The sequence below is a fragment of the Colletotrichum paranaense genome (genome assembly GCF_030867605.1).
Source record: "Colletotrichum paranaense strain IMI 384185 chromosome Unknown Scaffold_7.1, whole genome shotgun sequence".
Classification (NCBI taxonomy): domain Eukaryota; kingdom Fungi; phylum Ascomycota; class Sordariomycetes; order Glomerellales; family Glomerellaceae; genus Colletotrichum; species Colletotrichum paranaense.
In genome coordinates this window covers 1,513,207-1,531,084 of record NW_026848965.1, presented here as the reverse complement: position 1 = coordinate 1,531,084, position 17,878 = coordinate 1,513,207, and the positions used below count along the sequence as shown (strand labels likewise).

At 49.9% G+C, this 17,878-nt stretch overlaps 7 protein-coding genes across 7 annotated transcripts; 4 read left to right on the top strand and 3 right to left on the bottom strand.

Moving 5' to 3' along the window:
- Positions 1–378: 378 nt before the first annotated feature.
- CPAR01_09340 (uncharacterized protein) lies at positions 379–3,528 on the top strand (the record flags this gene model as incomplete). Its single annotated transcript, XM_060493605.1, has 5 exons — positions 379–2,292; positions 2,348–2,394; positions 2,449–2,581; positions 2,635–3,111; positions 3,172–3,528. 5 exons carry the CDS (start codon positions 379–381, stop codon positions 3,526–3,528), a joined length of 2,928 nt encoding a protein of 975 aa, XP_060347735.1.
- An 874-nt stretch (positions 3,529–4,402) lies between these two features.
- On the bottom strand, positions 4,403–5,554 carry CPAR01_09339 (uncharacterized protein; the record flags this gene model as incomplete). The annotated part of the gene is made up of 3 exons (XM_060493604.1): positions 4,403–4,780; positions 4,839–5,154; positions 5,214–5,554. The coding sequence occupies 3 exons, from the start codon at positions 5,552–5,554 to the stop codon at positions 4,403–4,405; spliced, it is 1,035 nt and encodes a 344-aa protein (XP_060347734.1).
- A 743-nt stretch (positions 5,555–6,297) lies between these two features.
- Positions 6,298–7,830, top strand: CPAR01_09338 (NAD-dependent aldehyde dehydrogenase; the record flags this gene model as incomplete). The annotated part of the gene is made up of 2 exons (XM_060493603.1): positions 6,298–7,667; positions 7,719–7,830. 2 exons carry the CDS (start codon positions 6,298–6,300, stop codon positions 7,828–7,830), a joined length of 1,482 nt encoding a protein of 493 aa, XP_060347733.1.
- Positions 7,831–8,018: 188 nt separating this feature from the next.
- CPAR01_09337 (CVNH domain-containing protein) lies at positions 8,019–9,167 on the bottom strand (the record flags this gene model as incomplete). Its single annotated transcript, XM_060493602.1, has 1 exon — positions 8,019–9,167. One exon carries the CDS (start codon positions 9,165–9,167, stop codon positions 8,019–8,021), a length of 1,149 nt encoding a protein of 382 aa, XP_060347732.1.
- A 908-nt stretch (positions 9,168–10,075) lies between these two features.
- CPAR01_09336 (general amino acid permease AGP2) lies at positions 10,076–11,981 on the bottom strand (the record flags this gene model as incomplete). The annotated part of the gene is made up of 4 exons (XM_060493601.1): positions 10,076–10,547; positions 10,628–11,190; positions 11,257–11,440; positions 11,482–11,981. The coding sequence occupies 4 exons, from the start codon at positions 11,979–11,981 to the stop codon at positions 10,076–10,078; spliced, it is 1,719 nt and encodes a 572-aa protein (XP_060347731.1).
- A 1,018-nt stretch (positions 11,982–12,999) lies between these two features.
- Positions 13,000–13,788, top strand: CPAR01_09335 (uncharacterized protein; the record flags this gene model as incomplete). Its single annotated transcript, XM_060493600.1, has 1 exon — positions 13,000–13,788. One exon carries the CDS (start codon positions 13,000–13,002, stop codon positions 13,786–13,788), a length of 789 nt encoding a protein of 262 aa, XP_060347730.1.
- Positions 13,789–15,660: 1,872 nt separating this feature from the next.
- CPAR01_09334 (uncharacterized protein) lies at positions 15,661–17,740 on the top strand (the record flags this gene model as incomplete). The annotated part of the gene is made up of 10 exons (XM_060493599.1): positions 15,661–15,732; positions 15,817–16,092; positions 16,135–16,155; positions 16,221–16,326; positions 16,366–16,494; positions 16,547–16,722; positions 16,782–16,962; positions 17,036–17,284; positions 17,481–17,573; positions 17,616–17,740. The coding sequence occupies 10 exons, from the start codon at positions 15,661–15,663 to the stop codon at positions 17,738–17,740; spliced, it is 1,428 nt and encodes a 475-aa protein (XP_060347729.1).
- Positions 17,741–17,878: the final 138 nt, after the last annotated feature.

Here is a 17,878-nt window from a genome sequence, read left to right as displayed (position 1 = left end):
CTTCCCGCACAACTGTGCGGCATGCATGGTCATAGCCAGTGATTGTCCGCAGCCTCTCCCATTGGGCGAATGCAAAAGTATTGGCGCCCACCATGCGAAACAAACTATTGAGTCTTACCGAAATCCATGATTCTGTGGACGCCGCCTGAGAGTAGCGCTATTCTGTCGACCAGTGAAGTTTCAAGAGGCCATAAATATTGTTGCACTTTCCGCCTCACTTCTGAAGTAGGTAGGATTTGCCAGGCAAAGACTTGTTTGGTGATTTTACACTTCCATTTCAGCCCTTTCATCCCATTGCTCTCGCATTTATTAATCATATCAAACGTTGAGCTAACAATTCGAGCATCGTCACCGAACCTCTCAGCATTCTCTCAAATCATGCCACTCTTTCGACGGTCCAGATGGAGAGATCCAGAACACTCTTGCGGCAGGGTCATCGTTAACTCTGTGCTTACACGTAAGAAAGCTTGGTACGCTGAAGGACCTGCACTCAGAAAGTACCAAGATGACATCGAAGGGATCGTTCACGACGTGTTCAAGAGCATTGGACTTGATCACCCAGAGGTCTACTTTCGTTTATACATGATTGGTTCAACAACAAGGAGCTCTGAGCCGACGATAATGGTCTGTTGCATGAACAACGCTATCAGATCTCGGGTCAAAGACGAACTGCGAGGTAGCCAAGCTCTTCAAGCTTTTTCGGAATTCCAAATCCACGGAATTCCACATCCTCTGGAACACCGAACCCCAGCACAAGCACTAGCGAGAACGAGCTCTCCCAGCATTCTCCCAGAAAGCTCAAATACAGAGCTCCTGTATGACAACGATGTTTATTCTCACTCGGCTTCGCTGAAAATAGGACGAAGCCTACTGCGCTGCCGGCATGCTGGAGAACTTGAATACTGGGCCACGGGTGGAATTTTTCTACTAGTCAACGGCAACCACTATCAGTTGACTTCGGAGCATGAGTGTGATAGTCCCTCCGCGGAAGGGAAGATCACATCACACTTCGACCTAGACACCGACACGCTTTCCGTAAATGGAAGCGACGATGAAGATTATGGCCAGTTCGATAATGAGGAGACGTTGCAATCCAACTTTGACATTCTGAGCCAAGGAAGCATCACACCTACATCTCGCTTTTCACGAAGCTCGATTTCACTTGCTCAATCCGCCGACTCTTACTGGGACGAAGAACCTGCGGGCAGTGAACTTGTCTTGAGTCACGACGATAGGAATTCACGTCCCTTGAATGTCGATACCGCTTCTACCCCCGATAAGCTCAGTTTGCCTCTTCATACCGACCACGCATCTCAGTTTCACAACACCTTGGATGGCCCGACTTATCAACAACCTCCAATCCGAATAGGCTTCATCGCCTTTCGGGCCAGTGAAGGCTCTCGTCATGAACTTGATTACGTCTTAGTGTCGACTCCTGCACCCACGGTATCTGACTTCTCTAACAGAGTTGTTGTACCCCACGGATACGGATACAGATGTGTCAGCGTTTGTGACGTGGCATCGGCCAGTCTTGAAACGAAGGAAGTCTTTCTGATAGGGGACGCCAATGTAGTCCGCAAAGGCTTCCTTGTACCTGGTACTACTCTGTTTCAGAACCCAAACTTCAACACAGTTCAAAGGCTCCAGATTGTGCAGATTTATGAGGGTGAATTCACTCAGGGTGACTCCGGTACAGCTGTCATAGACCAAAAATCGGGCGTCTTCTACGGCCACGTCATTAGAGGATGCCCGGGTAGCGAAACAGGCTACATTGTTCCAGCCGCCGAAACCTTCCATGATCTATCGTCTATGGGATTATTTCCTGAACTGAAATTCGAGGACATAAGTGTTCAGAATCACAATCGACAGAATAACACACATCAGGCATTAGCACACGGCCTCAAGGCCAGAGTCACGATGAGAAATGCATCAACTCAGACAGAGTGGCGGCTACTGCCGACACCTCCGAAATCCAATATGAGCCGGGTTCCCATCAGTATAAGCCATTCACCCTCAGACTCCGTTATGCTGATGGAAGAGCTTGCCCGAGTGGGCGATGGCATTGATGATGATATCTGGGCCTCGTTTGTTGGCCCTTATGAACAACGGTCCTCACACAAAACCAACTTCCTTCGTGATTTTTGTCGAGGAGCTACAGTCGAGAATTTGAGTCAAATTAACTCCCCTAGTCTGAACATCTGGATGGATCAAAGGGGATACAGGAAGCAAGACACTTCGCCTCGGCCGAAAGTTATGAGCGCCGACCACCTGCTCAGAGTGTTGAAGCATAAGGTGAGTGCTACTTTTGACCGTCACTATAGCTGAACAAATTCTCATCGATCTGTAGCGTTCGAATACTGGGCTGCGTGGCATGGACAACGAAAGGCGCCTGATGTATGATCCAATTATGCCATCCAACAATTTACGTTCATGGACTCACTATTTCAGTTATATAACAGACTTTGACCGTTGGGCGGCATTGGTGCTCGCTGCGACAAGTTTCCGGACAGAGCGGCGAGCTCTTAGCGATGGTATATTCAGGCATCTCACATTTCGTGCTCATTTTGATTTTGCCTCAGATGTGAGTTGGTGTATAACCCTCTTCGTTAAAGTACATGGTCTGATATTCTCAAGATGCAGCAAACGTCGTCTGCAAACTTTTGTTTGCAATTCCATCTGCCTTATTTTGCTTGGAGAAGGTCCATTGACATCATGCATGATCATCGAGATAGTGGCGTTTTGACGCCCCTTCGTCAGTGTATTAAGGTCTCCGGCCCCTCTTCTAGGAGTCAAGACCACCTGCAAGACGGGGACATTGGCTTCCTCTATCAGGCCCACGTATCATGCATCGTTCTTGGAAACTATGAGAAAAGTTGGAAAGTGTTCTCCTTCGCCGACGCGTTTTTCAATGACGAATCAAGCTGCGACGCACTGGCCGAGTACGCATCTGAAGATCCAGAAGATTGTCCATTGGACCCCATAACCCTCGGAAGAGCTACCTGCGATCGACCGCTATGGAATCCTCGACTATACTTCTTTCGTGTATTCAGTATTCGTCTACAGTCTATCGGGGAAGAATGGGCGAGCCTCACGCTCCACTTTGAGGGTCAAGTGAACAGACTGGCAAGTCCATGACACCTGCGTGAACAAACTTAGACTATCCACTAACAGCCTCCCCAGCTTGCTCTCAATAAAGAAAAGCGTGCAGGTTTTCGGACAGGAGATAGTGCAATGGACTTCGATTGGCCTCGTCGCACTTGTAGTATTCTCGCTCAATTGTTCTCAACACTGTCTGCCACATTAGACGACGTGCGAAAATACGAGCAGGCATTTGAGCTTTGCTTGAAATTATCAGAAGCTAGCGATTCGTCATATTACATGGAGGCTGGGCTGGACTTGAAGAGAACGTGTGACGGACTGAGCGATTGTCAACGCTCTCTAGGCGCCTTACGAGAGATACTGACTCTAGAACAAGACCATGTACGCATCGATCTGCCCAATCGTCGTAACGTTGTTGCCTTTGATTAACTCGTATATCTATAGGTTCAGACAAACCGATCGCTTCATCTCGCACGTAATCAAAGTAAGGATTTGACCAGACTTTCTTGGGTTACTCTAGTAAGCTATTCCTCCTTCGTTCTCCTCCCGGTGTATCAATCTGACCCGTATCTAGGTGTCTCAACCATTGGTAACGGCTGCGGCCATATTTAGTTGTGGTGATATCGGACTTGCACTGCCTCGAATTTCTCCTCCAATTCTTTTCTTAGCCTTGCTGTTGTGCACCAGTGCAGCCATCGCAGCCATCGTTATCGCGGCTTCACGGAGAGCTTTAAGTAGTTCAGCCGAATCAGGGATTTCCCGGCCGCTTGTTGCCGACATGGGACCACAAAGAGACAGTGATGAAAACGATAATCGCCGTCATTCGCCTTTTTCCTTGCCGATTTTGGAGCTGCCTGCTCTTAGGCGCTCAGATATGTTGGCATTTGCTCCACGTCGCAAAGTTCAGTAGTCACGACCTCAGGCCTAGCAGAGACTTGATTGATTCACCAACAGCATAGTGCACTACCTGATTTAAGGAAGAGAAAGGATTCGGATAGTTCACGAGAAGTCAGGATACTCGGCCAATGACTGAGTCCAACGCATTCACGGCTCAGGGAAATGTATACTTTGAAGTGATCACTAAAGTACTATTAGCATCTACATGCACGGGACTTTAGACAACAACATCAGCATAAGTAACTTTCTTTGAGAGTCATGTCGATCTATGAAAACTCATGAATGTGTATGAACAACAGCTTACGTGTATTCCAATCACATTGATTCTAGCGACAAAGGTTTTGTTCGCCAGAGATTTCACAAGTTTGACCCTTTAAGCTGCACACTTGACAAGACAACCCGCAAATCAACTTCCCTCCCAGGCAAGGTGTGGTCCTCGCGTTTCCACGATTTCCTCATCAGTAATTGCAATATAGTCCCGTTGCTGGACTAAGAATTCCTTGATTCTTCTGACATCCGTCGGCTGGTCTCCTGCGTGGTCTTCTACCAGAGTCCTGAGGAATGCCTGGAGCCGCTCCTGCACCACCTCAACCCTGTACTTAGCCCATTGGTAGTAAAGCTCCGAGTGCTCAGAAATTGGTCGAATGGATGTGAGGACTGAGTCGTCCTTCGTACAAGGATTTCGGGGACGGAAAGATGTGATCATTGTGATACGCTCGGCACCACCGATGGCTGCGAGTGCTTGATGTTCGACATATCTTCCTTGGAGGATGACTGCGGATCCCTGGCAAGTGTCATCACCTACGTCAGAGCCGGAACAAATACAGGAGACTTTCACATACCATCTGCGGGCCCCTGACCTTGAGAATTTCGCCCGTTCCCGTCTTGATAGCTGTCTCCCCACCTACCATGTTCGTCGCATCACTCATCATGACAACACACACGAAAGGAAAAGCATCATAATGCCATTTTGTAACGGAGGTGTTGTCCCCAGCATTCATCTGGGTGTTTTCCTGGTCGCCGGTCTTGCTCTGTACGGAGATGTTGATGTTGCCAACTTCGTACTGGATGTTGGGAATGAGATCCACCCCAGCGACTTGGGAAATGACAGCCAAAGTCTTCGGATCGTTCCAGGCTTGGTTCATGAACGGCGCGTACCTGCCTCCTATGTGAGCTCTGCGATAACTTTTGACTCGTCTCAATAGTGAATAACATACTTTGGGCAGTGGCCACGCAACTGACAGGGCGCAAACCTGGTGCTGTGAAGGCAGTTCTCCCAGACCTCGGTCGTGAAGATCTCTCGTCTCATGTGCTGGATGGCCTCTTCAGTAAAGAGAGGGAACGGCTCCGAGCAGGCCACTTGAGAGATTCCAATATCCTCGGGCAGAGAAACATCTTTGAGAGACAACTTCTTGGGATCGTTGACGAATGCAAGATGCTTGTCCGGGTTGAATGTTTCGGGTTTGGCTGGGGCAGCTGGCTTCAGGTTGTCCTTGATGATGGGCGTAAAGCTGAGCTTTGCCAAAGGGGATCGAGTTGCGAACGCGATATCAGCCATAGCTGTGTTTACAGTTAATGAGTCGGGGTTTATGAGTTCTTGTAAGTAGAGTAATTATGGCAACACAAATGTTTCGATATGTCTTGATAGCTACGATATTCTCTTCTCACCATAACGAAGGCCTCTTGATATAATTAAGAACTCAGAGGTGTGATGCACAGCTCATGTTTCACAGGCACAACGTTAGCACAGCCATCGCCGACGGTGTGTGTGCCGCCTCGAGTTAGTTGGGCATCAGGCCGCCTGACAGTGCCTCCGAGCCAAAAAAAAGATTGTCGATATCTCATCTAGGGCTAAGCAATGCATGCGTTCACGTGTGCCTCGTTTCATCGTTGTGATTCTAATCTTTTCGAGTAAGAAAATCCGCGATATCTGACATGCAACCATCTCGGCTTCTCATCATTGAGTGCGATGTTCACAAAGAAGCCGATCCGAGATCGCACCCGATCCCTGTCACCCGCGCCCCCGCTTGCGGCTATTAGTCCCGAGACTTGCTTGTCCCTCCGAACCCCGCACCGAAGACGCGCTTGGGTGTCCGGCTCTCATTTCAGTTCCCCTATCAAGACAGTATGTGGGACGTGGCACCGATGAACGACTACCGGTGTCATGAGACGATAAAGATGAATCCTGTCAACTTCCTGGGCGAAATGCCGCGAATAGGAGATCGCTTCATCTTACACAGGTCCTTGAGCATCGATCGTTATCACCTCGCCCATTGACTTCCTGTCTGATATTCCCTCACAATGTCTTCCTTCGCATCCTCTTTGAAAGACCCTAGCCTCTTTGTCGAGAAGTCGTACATCAACGGTCAATGGACGTCGTCAGATTCTGGCAAGACCTTCCAGGTCACCAACCCGGCAACAGAGGAGCTCATCGGAACATGTCCTGAGTCAACCATCGGCGACCTCAATAACGCCATCGATGCCGCAGCCAAGGCATTTCCTGAATGGAAAGCATTATCCGGCCGTCAACGAGGCCGTATCATCGGGCGCATCTTTGACCTCTTAGTCGACAACCAAGCAGATCTCGGCAAGATTATCACCGCCGAGAACGGCAAAGCAAAAGGGGATGCCGAGGGCGAGGTGATGTTTGGGGCGAGCTTCTTCGAGTGGTACGGCGAAGAGGCCGCTCGTATCTACGGAGACATCATTCCCCACAGCAACCCGACTTACAGAACCCGGGTCATCAAAGAACCTGTCGGCGTCTGTGGCTTGATCGTGCCTTGGAATTTCCCTCTAGCGATGGGCGCTCGCAAGGTGTCAGCAGCTCTTGCAGCTGGGTGCACTGTTGTCATGAAGTCTGATGGACTTACACCGTTCTCTTCAAACGCGCTAGCTGTGCTTTGCGAGAGGGCTGGCGTACCTCCTGGAGTCTTCAACGTTGTCACTGCACTAGAAAACACACCTCATCTTGGGCTTGCTCTATGTGAGTCAGACGTCGTGAAGAAGATATCTTTCACGGGCTCGACAAGAGTTGGCAAGTTGTTGATGCAGCAGTCAAGCAACACCCTTAAGAAATTGAGCCTTGAGCTAGGAGGCAACGCGCCCTTCATCGTGTTTGATGATGCAGACATGGACATCGCAATTTCCAGCGTTCTTGTATCCAAGTTCAAGGTCACTGGCCAAACGTGCGTGTGCGCCAATCGGATTTTCGTGCAGGAGGGCATTTATGACAGGTTTAGTCAGAGGCTGGTGGAGGAAGTCAGAAAGTTCCGAGTTGGCAACGGCACAGACGCGTCGGTCACCCACGGACCCTTGACCAACGGCGTTGGCAAGGTTGAGGAGCATATCAAGGACGCCGTCGCCAAGAACGCAAAGATCTTGCTAGGCGGCAACCGATTACCATCAGCCGGCAAGAACTTTTATGAGCTCACCATCCTCGGAGACGTCGACGACTCGATGAAAGTGACACAAGAAGAGACGTTTGGTCCTCTTGCGGCTCTAACTAAGTTTTCAACTGAAAAAGAGGTCATTGAGAGGGCTAACAAGTCTGAAGTCGGACTGGCATCATATGTCATCACGAACGACCTAGCCAGGTCAACCCGAGTATCAGAGCTCCTAGAGTTCGGTATGGTTGCCATCAACACTGGTGTCATCTCAGATGCTTCTGCGCCGTAAGTAACCGTGATTCGAATCATCTATACATGAAATCTAACACTTACTAGGTTTGGAGGTGTCAAACATTCTGGCTTTGGCCGGGAAGGCAGCAAATATGGACTCGAGGACTACTTGACGATCAAGATGATCGTGACCGGCGGCATTAGCACGCGTCTATAGTAGGTTGTGACAAGTTGAGTGTGAGTTTGACTGTCAAATGGACTGCACGCTGAGAGTCAACATGAAAGAAAGCCAAAGATTTTGACATGGTTACAATACCACTCATGACCATCCGGTCACATTCTCAATTTTGTGTATCGCTAGAATAAATCTTCAATCCGCTTTAATGCTCGTTCCATTGCAGTCCCTCAAACAAGGTGCAGGGTTCCGTTGTTATTTCCTATCCTCTCATCCAAGTTGACAGAGCTGCGCACCCACTGGCCGTTGCGGGACAGCTCGGCCTCGAGGACCTGGCCGCCCTGAACCAGACGGGCATCCCGCGCCGAGGCGCCGAAGTTGCCGCCGGAGTTTCCACCGCGGCCGGGGATCTGAAGGACCTGACCGGGCCAGATCTGGTCCGGGTTGGGGATATTGTTGTGTCTCGCAATCTCCTCGAATCCCACGTTGAATCTCGCGGCAATGTTGCGGAGAGTATCGCCCTGCTGGACGGTCACGGAAGAGTCACCGCCACCGCCACCGCCAGAGGACCAACGGAAGCTGCCGTGGTCGTTCTCGAGAATTCTGTTCAAGCTGATGGTGCTACTCTGCCACTCGCCATCACGGCGTTTGCAGGAGGCATGGAGGTTGTACTCTCCGTGGGCGTCGAGACGAATGTCTCTAGATGAGCCAGTGAAGCCACCGCCGTAGTTTCCACTGCGAGGCTTGTCGTCACCATGGCGATCGTCGTGGTGGCCGTGGTGATGGTCCTTGGGAGGAGAGTGAGGGCGATCGTGGTCATGCTTTTGGTCGTGCTCGTGCTTCTTCTCCTCGTCCCGCTTGTCCTTCCAGTCGGACACACCATCTTGCAACTTGTGTCCGGCGAAAGCTCCCGCAACAGCACCGATGAAAGTGCTGGTCTTGCTGTGGCCGAAGTTACCGCCAACCTTGTGACCGCCGAAAGCGCCGGCGGCACCACCGGCGAGAGCACCGGTCAGACCACGCTCGCCGTCCTCGCCCTCCGGACCATTGGATCCCGGCGGGCCGTCATTGCGGAAGCCCTGGTTGCCGTAGTTGCCCTGGTTCTGGTAGGGAGGGGGTCCCGGTTGGTGTTGAGATTGGCCGTAGCCTCCTTGCTGTTGTCCGTATCCTTCTTGGCCGTACCCATGTTGCGTGCCAAACTGCTGCTGACCTTGCTGGCCTTGGCCATAGTATGAGCCGGCCTCACCAGAAGGTGGACGGTCTTGTTGGTAGCCGCCTTGGTGATGACCACCCTGTTGCTGGAAGCCTCCTCCTTGTTGGTAGCCACCTTGCTGGTATCCACCCTGCTGGTGTCCACCGTTGTTGCCGTAGTAACTCATGATGATTGGTTTTGTTACAAAAAATACAATTCGAACTTGGGTATTATGTTGATGATCAGAGATGTCTCAAAATCAGATGCAACCAGATAGAAAGCTAAGATGCGGGGAAGCGAAGGTTATATAAACTTCCTTGAGCCTCCAACAATGGGGTCAACGAAGCTTGTGATACATGTACGGATCTCCGTACCTAAGAATATTTACACCGCCGCCATGGTGGGGTGAGGCTTATGAAAGTCTCGACTCAGAATGTCCGCGCGTATCCTCTCTCTCGATCCAATCGGGAACACCGCGTCAAGGTTCACGGCCCACCGCGCAGACACAGCCCCGGGAGTCGGCACGGCTCTTGGTATGTAAACGAACACGTTAAAGTCTGGGCACTCTCGGGCCCTTGCCACGTAGCTTGTTCTGATGTTTCTAAAAGCTTCTGAACCAGGCCAAACAGACCCAGAGGGATGCACAATGGGACCATCAGGAGCCAAACGAGGCCCGCCACAAAGCCCCTGATTGTCTGTCAGGGCCCCCTTAACAGCGCCACGACGAGCTCTTTGCCCTGCATCTCAAGATGATAGGACCCTGCTGCCGCCCCGGGACCCCTTCCCCGCACAGTGGCTGGAGAGCAATGGCGTCAGAGGCCTTGAAAGGTATTATCCGATGTTGTTTACGTAGGGACCAGCCGAAGCAGTGGCAATTAGAAGCCACCGCAGTCATCGGCATGCAGTGCTCGGTACAATGCTTGCCTGTGAGGTATTCGCATTCAACAATTACCAAGAGCGCAGTGTAGCTATGAACGATTCAATCGTGCGAGTGCGAGTCCGATTTCCGGACCTAAACACCTCGGAATTGTGTCAAGAACAGCGTTGCAGCCCGATATGTACACAGTACTGTATTCATAAACAAAAGGTTGTAAACTAAACCCGAGGACTCCGGGACGCCCGACTGAGTTTCATGTCGACCCTCACCAATTGCGCTAGGCGTCTGCGGAGCCCGACCTCATTCTCGTTACCCGCCATCGCCGCCTCGTGTTCATCGACTGCCGGGCGGATCCAAACCAGATCGGCGTGCTCGGGCCTGACGAAATGAGTGCGCTTGAGAATCTTCCAGCCGCAGAACAGACAGATCGCGAGAAAGCCCATGGTGTAATTGCTGAAGAAGATGCCAATATCCCACCGGCCCCGTAAGAAGATGGCATACCCATAGAAGATCTCCACCGCCATAAGCCAGACCAAAGCAACCCAAGTGCCATAAGGCTGGAGATATCCGCGGTAGGGAAGATCGGATCTGTCGAAATTCTGGGCTTTCAAGGCTCGGTAGAAGAAGAGATAGTTGATGCAAATGACGATGTAGGTCACCAAAGTCCCGCCAGTGATGAGATTTGTGAGCCTTTTAAGGTCAACTCATGTCAATGCATGCAGCACGTTGTCATCGGGAAAGGCCGCAGGGAAGACGGATCCTCAACTTACCAAGTCAAAACCTTCACAGAGCCACTGCCCAACTTTAGAAATGAGAGACAAGCAAAGGCGAGTGCAACAAACAGGCAGTAGATGGGAACACCTTGCTTGGTGCACTTTGTAAGAAACTTCGGAGCGTGGCCATTCAATGCCAACCCATAAAGACTGCGAGAAGAGCAGTATACGTAGGCGTTGCCGGCTGAATAGATACTTGTCAACAGTAGAGCGTTGACTAAATGAGGTAGCACCCCAACGTTCATGTTCTTCATGGCAATGACGAAAGGTGAGGCGGCTCCGGTGCCCGTCTCGCCCGAGCTCAGGACACTCAGGAGCGTCGGATCGTTGGCCGGCAAGATAATGCCAACACACAACGCGCCACCAATGAAAAAGAGCCCGAATCGCCAGTACACGGATTTGAAGGCTGCTTTCATGGTTGATCGCGGCCGCTGCGCTTCGCCAGCAACGGTGGCCAGGTATTCAGGGCCGACAATAGTGAAAGCGGCTTGCCATAGTGCGGCGAGAAACCCATGGAAGCGGCCCAAGTCGCCATCGTCAATGTACTCAACAAAAGGACCCTGTTCTTTAAGTAAGCGATATACGATACAACATCGACGGGCGTGAAGGAGGTCATGGTGTCATACAGGCTTGGACCAATTACGGAATCCGTATGCATCACGCTGCGGATTACCTCCAACCATAGTGATGAAGGTGAAGAAGAACAGTATTCCAATGAGGAGAAGTTTACCCCCTGCGAGCCAAAACTCTGTTTCACCAAAGTACTTGACCATGAGTGCATTGCAAAGGCTGACCGGGGGCAGTTTAGTACTAGGATATCCTTCGAGTCCAACTGACAAGATAGTACATACGCGTAGAGCACAATGCAAACGGTAATAACCGCAGCTGAAGGGATGTCATCTCTCCAAAAGGTCAAGACCATGTCCAAAGCGGTGATCTCAAACGGTATGAGAAGCGCTTCGAACAGGAAGAAGTTCCAGCCGATCATGAAACCCCAAGCATCATCAACCCAGGCACTGGCGTGATGAATGAATGCAGCGCTTATGGGCATGAAGACGGTCATCTCCGCAAGTGAGTTGTTGACTTGGGCAATAACCAAGGCGTGGAGCACGAATGCAATGAGTAGACTTGCCGCTCCTCGCATGAGCCCGTACCCGATACTCACAAATAGGGCAGTCCCAATAGAGCCACCGATAGCTACGAATTGGACTTGTCGGGGAGTAAGATGTCGTTGCAAATGTTCGGGAGTGTGTAATATTTCCCCATTGACAACTTCAGTCTTGTCACTGGTTTTGGAATTCATCTTTGTGACCGAGGCCTTTGGCTCTGAGGTGATTGACGGGGAGCTCATATTGCCCAGCAAAGCAGAGTTGACACAATGCTGATGATGATGGAATAAATTCTGAGATACTTCGGATCTAGAGATGTCTGGAGCAGGTTTGAAAAAGATATGTGAAGTTTGAATGGCAGACGTCTTGGATTAGGGGGCTCCTGAACTTAAGAATACCAGGAAACCTTAGCGTGGGCCATCGAATGTCACTGGGAACAAGGAAGAGATTCAGGACGACCTATCAATAGTTACCCATTACACCCTACCCCGGATTGGTCCCATCGTTTCGGACACGCAATGCTCGGACGCTAGGCATGGTCTCGGGCATGGGTTCAAGGTAATATGCCTGGTTCACCGAGGACTCCACAGTATTCTTATCCGCCTCTCTAACCCCGCGAGAAGGCACGTGGATTGCTCTGGTACCTTATATTTCCTTCAACACTCTGACTTGCAGTTGTGATCAGTGTGGATTCCCGTCTTGGAACTTGTTTGATGGCAGCTTCTCGCGCACTGAATTCCCAAGTTGAAGATGAGCAACCTTCGGCATCGAGCTCCTCCGCCAGAATCTACCGAGAAAGGATTTGCTAGCCTTGTGTGAGGTAAGGAGCTGAGGAAAGATAGAGACGCAGAAACCATCAGGTTCAGCTTTAAACGACGATCGCCTTGTGGAAAGTCCCCATTCGGAAGATCTAGCCGGGAGTGGGAATTGGCTAGTCTCGGGTGACATGGGTCGGGTATTCCGTTGCTGACAACGACCAACAGGTCCGGTATTATCAACCTCGAATGCAGGTGATAGGTACTCGGCGTCTCGGATACTAATGAAAGTCGATGGCTTTAATGGACTCTCTGATAACAGATTCGTGACGTTATGCTTTCGGGGTCCACACCGGATATGGAAGTGTTTTCACTTCGATGCCGAGGCTGATAGCTCACCATAAGGCAAATGGCACAAATACAAGGAGTCTTGACCGATTGTTCTACTCATAGACTGCCTTCTCAGATCAAACCTATTCTCCAACGTGAAGATCATAGAGAGGCAATGCAGGACTCTGAACTCCAAGAGATATCGTCAGCTCTTCGTGCTGCCCGTATCAGCAAAGAGCCGATTGAGCCCCCAACCAAGAAGTGGACAAGTCTCGATCCGGATAGCGCCTTTGAAGTCCAAAAGGTCACCGTCAAGAACGCAGTCAGTCAAGATGGCGACAGAGTCGTTGGATATAAACTGGGCAACATCGCAAAGGTCATGCAAGACGCCTTTGGCCTCGACCAACCCGACTATGGCTTCCTCCTCGCGAGCACTTTCATATTCGAGGGAACGACTCTGAGCCTCAAGGATTTTATCAAGCCTTATGTCGAGCTTGAGCCAGCTTTCGTCCTTAAAGGCCCTCTAAGAGGACCAAATGTCACTGTCGCCGACGTCATCAACGCCACAGACTACGCCATCCCCGCGATAGAGATTATCGACTCCAGGGTACGAGACTGGGCCATTGACCTCCCGGACACTCTGGCTGATAACGGATCAACCGGTGCCGTCATCCTAGGTGGTACACCCCGCCAACTTACCGATCTCACCTTGAGCAACACGAGAGGGATGCTACGTTTCAATGATAAGGAGGTCATGTCGGGCAACACCAGAAACGTGCTCGGAAATCCACTGTCTGCCGTAGCCTGGCTAGCGAATAAACTTGCAAGATATGATGTTGGGTTCGATGCAGGGCAGGTCATCCTACCTGGTAGCTGCCTGCAGGCAGTGCCAATGCAGGAAGCTGGTCGCTGGTCTTGTACGTTTGAGGGATGGGGGACTGTCGAGTTCGATGTCGCTGAATAGATGTTATTGTATCATATTGACAGGCAGGATTCAAGCATATGAAGTCTTCTCGACAGATACTCGTAGAAATTCACAGTTATTTGATCACAGCCAGTATACACGGTGTCAAGGTAATTCACACAGTTCACCTTGCACCGGAACGCCTGAGAAATTTGCCTAAGCGTGACCTGCTGTAAGACTCGTCGTAAAGTTACCGGGCATAAGTTGGCAAAGGACCACCCGCTAAGAAAGATCCGCTCCCTACGAAAGTGGCGATTGTCAAGAAACACAGAGGCACGGGGGTTTGTGGTTGAACTTAGACGTCGTCCAGACATACCCGGAAGTGGTTAGCAAAAAGAGAGACAAACCTAAGATAGTGAACAGATACGCTGTTCCGAATCCTGATAAGTCACCCGACGCCCTGGAAGCCGAGCCGATCCCTGCTCCCGATCCCTGTAAACTAAGTCGGGTAACTAATGTAGCTCAATGCTGGAGACCCAAATCCAATCCATAGCTGTTATCGCGATCGCTTCCAGGGATAGCCCGTGTAGACCCTAAATCTACCAATTTACCGAGTATTTCAGTCCTAATTCCGTAATTGCTACGGATATTTCGACCTGAAAGAATTGGCAGAGGTGCCGGAGTCGAACTTAACTCGTAAGACTAGCTCCAGCTCTGTCAAAATGATGAAGAACTGGGCTTCATCCAGCACCTCTCCTGGCTCAATCCCCGAGAGCCATCCTGTCACAAATCCGGAGGAATTCTCAGCCAAACAATAGATAGCAACATAGGATGACTGAAGGCCCGTTCGCTCTCTGAGAGCCCCAACCACTCACTGAATATGCGGTTGTGGTACCTTGAATGCCAATTCCAGCTGCATCCTCAGAGCTGCCACTCGTTAGCCGTAAATGCTGCTAACAACTGAGCTTACTCCCTAATACTGTTCTGATGATTTTGCGGGGTAAAATGCATGTAACCCCGCCTCTCGGCAAGCCCTGCCTGTCCAGTCCTAGCCTTTAGTCACACGACACTACCGGACACTATCTGATGGGTGGATGGCTGACGTTGTCGACCTCACTGTTATTTTGGCTTCTGTGATACGTTCGATGCCTTGCAAATGAAGTCGATAACATTTCTTGAGTTACAACTTCATCCTCCCAGCCTCTGCATCCAAACTCGCGCAATTTTGCACCCTGGGAAATGTCGCCCGCAAGCAGAGGAACTAGAGACTCCGAGAGACGGAAGCTAAGGCGAACGACAAACGCGTAAATCCCAATCCTTGTACCAATATACTACGGGTGGAAGGGTCCACTGACCATATGCTAGATGTATTAGCTGTCGACAAAGTAAGATCAAATGCTCCGGCGAAGAGCCGTGCGCAAATTGCCAGCGGCGTTTAATGAAATGCGAGTACTCGGAAGGAACAAACGTTACGGTCAATACCGAGAGGTTTGTGAAGGAATTCGAGATCTTACGACTCAAAGTCTGATGAAGTCTCTAGAAGCAGTTCAGGGCGGCAAAGGCGTGTCTCAGAACAACAATCGACACCAGGGAGCAAGCGATCTCGCGGTGCAGCGTTTGGATCCGATGACGAAGACTATAGTGATTAACCAAAAGCTCCTTTTCCAAACTGTGATGGTGAGCTAATTTATCAGTTCCAGATTCTCAGTCAGTCGAGTGTAGGTCATCTCAGTTGTATGACTCTTCCGAGTGCGTGTATACAAGCCCATTCACGTTGCCCTCTACGACTATCAAAAACACCCACAAGAATAAACGTAATTGGAGTAAGTGAAGGGCTGTGATTGAACAGGCAGTCATACTGACAATATAATTGCATGAATAGTTTGGCTGGCTCCATCATCAACATGGTCTTTCACTGCCCGTCTCACCCTAATGATGGCTGAGAGAGTCCAAGTTGAAACCCCATTCAGTGCACCTAGCTTTCTCAATGACGAAATATATCCCTTAAGGTGGAAAGCCTCGACCGTAGATGGACAACCAGACATCAGTGGACTTCCTTCCATTGACCATGCTATCTATCTCTTCAACACCGTAAAGTTCCATCTTGGTCAGAATTATCAACTTATTGACGAGACAAATTTTGTCAAGAATCTAGAAGAATTCTACTACGGCCTGGCATCCAAGAAAGCGGCAGAGTCACCTTTGTGGTTTGTACAATTCCTGCTCGTCTTATCCTTTGGGCAAGCTTTTCTTTCACGGTCAAAGGACTCAAAGGAACCGCCTGGTGCAAAGTTCTTCGTTCGCGCCATGGCGCTACTACCAGAGCCGAACGCCTTGTGGAAAGACAGTTTGCTAGCCATCGAGGTGTTGGCCCTTGCAGGTCTATATTTGTATTCAATTTATCAGAGAGAATCTGCTCAATTATACGTGAGTCTACATCCAGTTTTGTCAAGTAATAATTCATTCGAGCCCCATCTGATTTCCTTTGACAGATAGCTCAAGCAATTCGGATAGCCCAATTGGAGGGTTTGCACACCCAACTTCCTGAGGATGCACTCGGAACTCAAGTGGTCGCTCGTTGTCGCAACCTCTGGTGGACTTTGTATATCATGGATCGACATTTTTCCTGCTCTGTAGGAGTCCCCATGAACACTCAAGACGCGGACATTACCACTGTGCTTGACCCCCCGAGTATATGCTCGCAGCGTGACGCAACGCTTGGTCTCCAAGTCAAACTCTCGCGTTTGCTATCATCAATCATTACTAGTCAGTCCCATCTGTTCCCACAGAGATTTGTACTAATGTTTCGGCTTTGAAGCTATCTACAGGTCCGAGAAGACTCCACTTGGGGAGTTCCTTACTTCGACAAAGTCCATCATTCATGCCTTGGCTGGTCACGCACAGGAGATTGAGAAGATAACTCGATTCAAGTTCCAAAACTCGGTGGATGCCATGCCGAAAGGAACAAGAAGCATTACCTTGCTATACCATCAGGTGAGTTGTTGCTTTATTTTCATTCAGTCATCTTCCGACTGACAATCGTCTTCTTGGAGTGTGTTATCATGGCTACGAGGCCACTTTTTCTATCCGCTTTAAAACAAGAGCTTGAGAACTTTGAATGGTGTGGAAGAGATCCACAAACCTTCTCAGCTCCCTTGAAGACTCTGGTCGAGACGGGCATTAAATCAGCAGTGAAGAGTCTTCAAATTCTGTCCGGGGATGATAGTCTATTAGGTAAGTATGAGTATAATCTGACCGTTTCTTTGACACTACGCACGACTCCAAATAACCGTCAAACCACCAACAGAAGTATTTCTACCATTTGAGTTGGAATATGCTTATGGAGCTGCCATACACTTAACAATGGCCAAGGCACTCTTCCCAGCGGTAATAGGCGACGATGGACTGTCTCAGATAGAACAGACACACAACATCTTAGATGACATGATCAGTAAAGGAAACTTGGTGGCAGAGGTTCGAAAAGCAGAGTTGGTCCATCTGGAGACTTTGTTTCGCAAATTCACGCGGCGGGTACGCGACCAAGACTTTGAAGACCGTATCCACTCACCTACTACAAGGCGTCAGTACAACCGTCTCCAGCCTTTCTCTCGTCTCTCGTCTTTTTCTACTTTCCTCTCTATCTCTGCTCTTAAATGGGAAGGATTGAAGGAAATAAAGCCAGACAGATATGATTCGTCCTTATCCTTTAGGAAACTACGCACATATGTACTGACGCCATCTGATAGTTAGTGGGATACCATCGGGCTCAATTGAAGCAGTCATCGATCCGATCATAACTCAAACTTTTGTCAGCGAACCTGACTTGGTGTCTACGACGACGGTGAGTGAGTCGCAGCCGCTCGCGAGTGTATTTCCGGATACACCAGATAACACCGAGTTTCTCGAGACTATCGGTATCTCTTCGGATGACTTCCTTTCAATCGTGGAACAGATGGGGAATGAAAATGATGTACCGTTCTCAATGTTGGATTTAGGACAATTTTGGAAGTGATCAGTGGCGCGCAGAAGGCAGGAGCTTCTATGTTTGCTGGTGGACATCACAACGGGTCAGACTCTGTTGAACTACTTCCACAGTCTCATTGTATAACACATTATTGAATAACACCATCTTCATCATTACAAAGGCCCT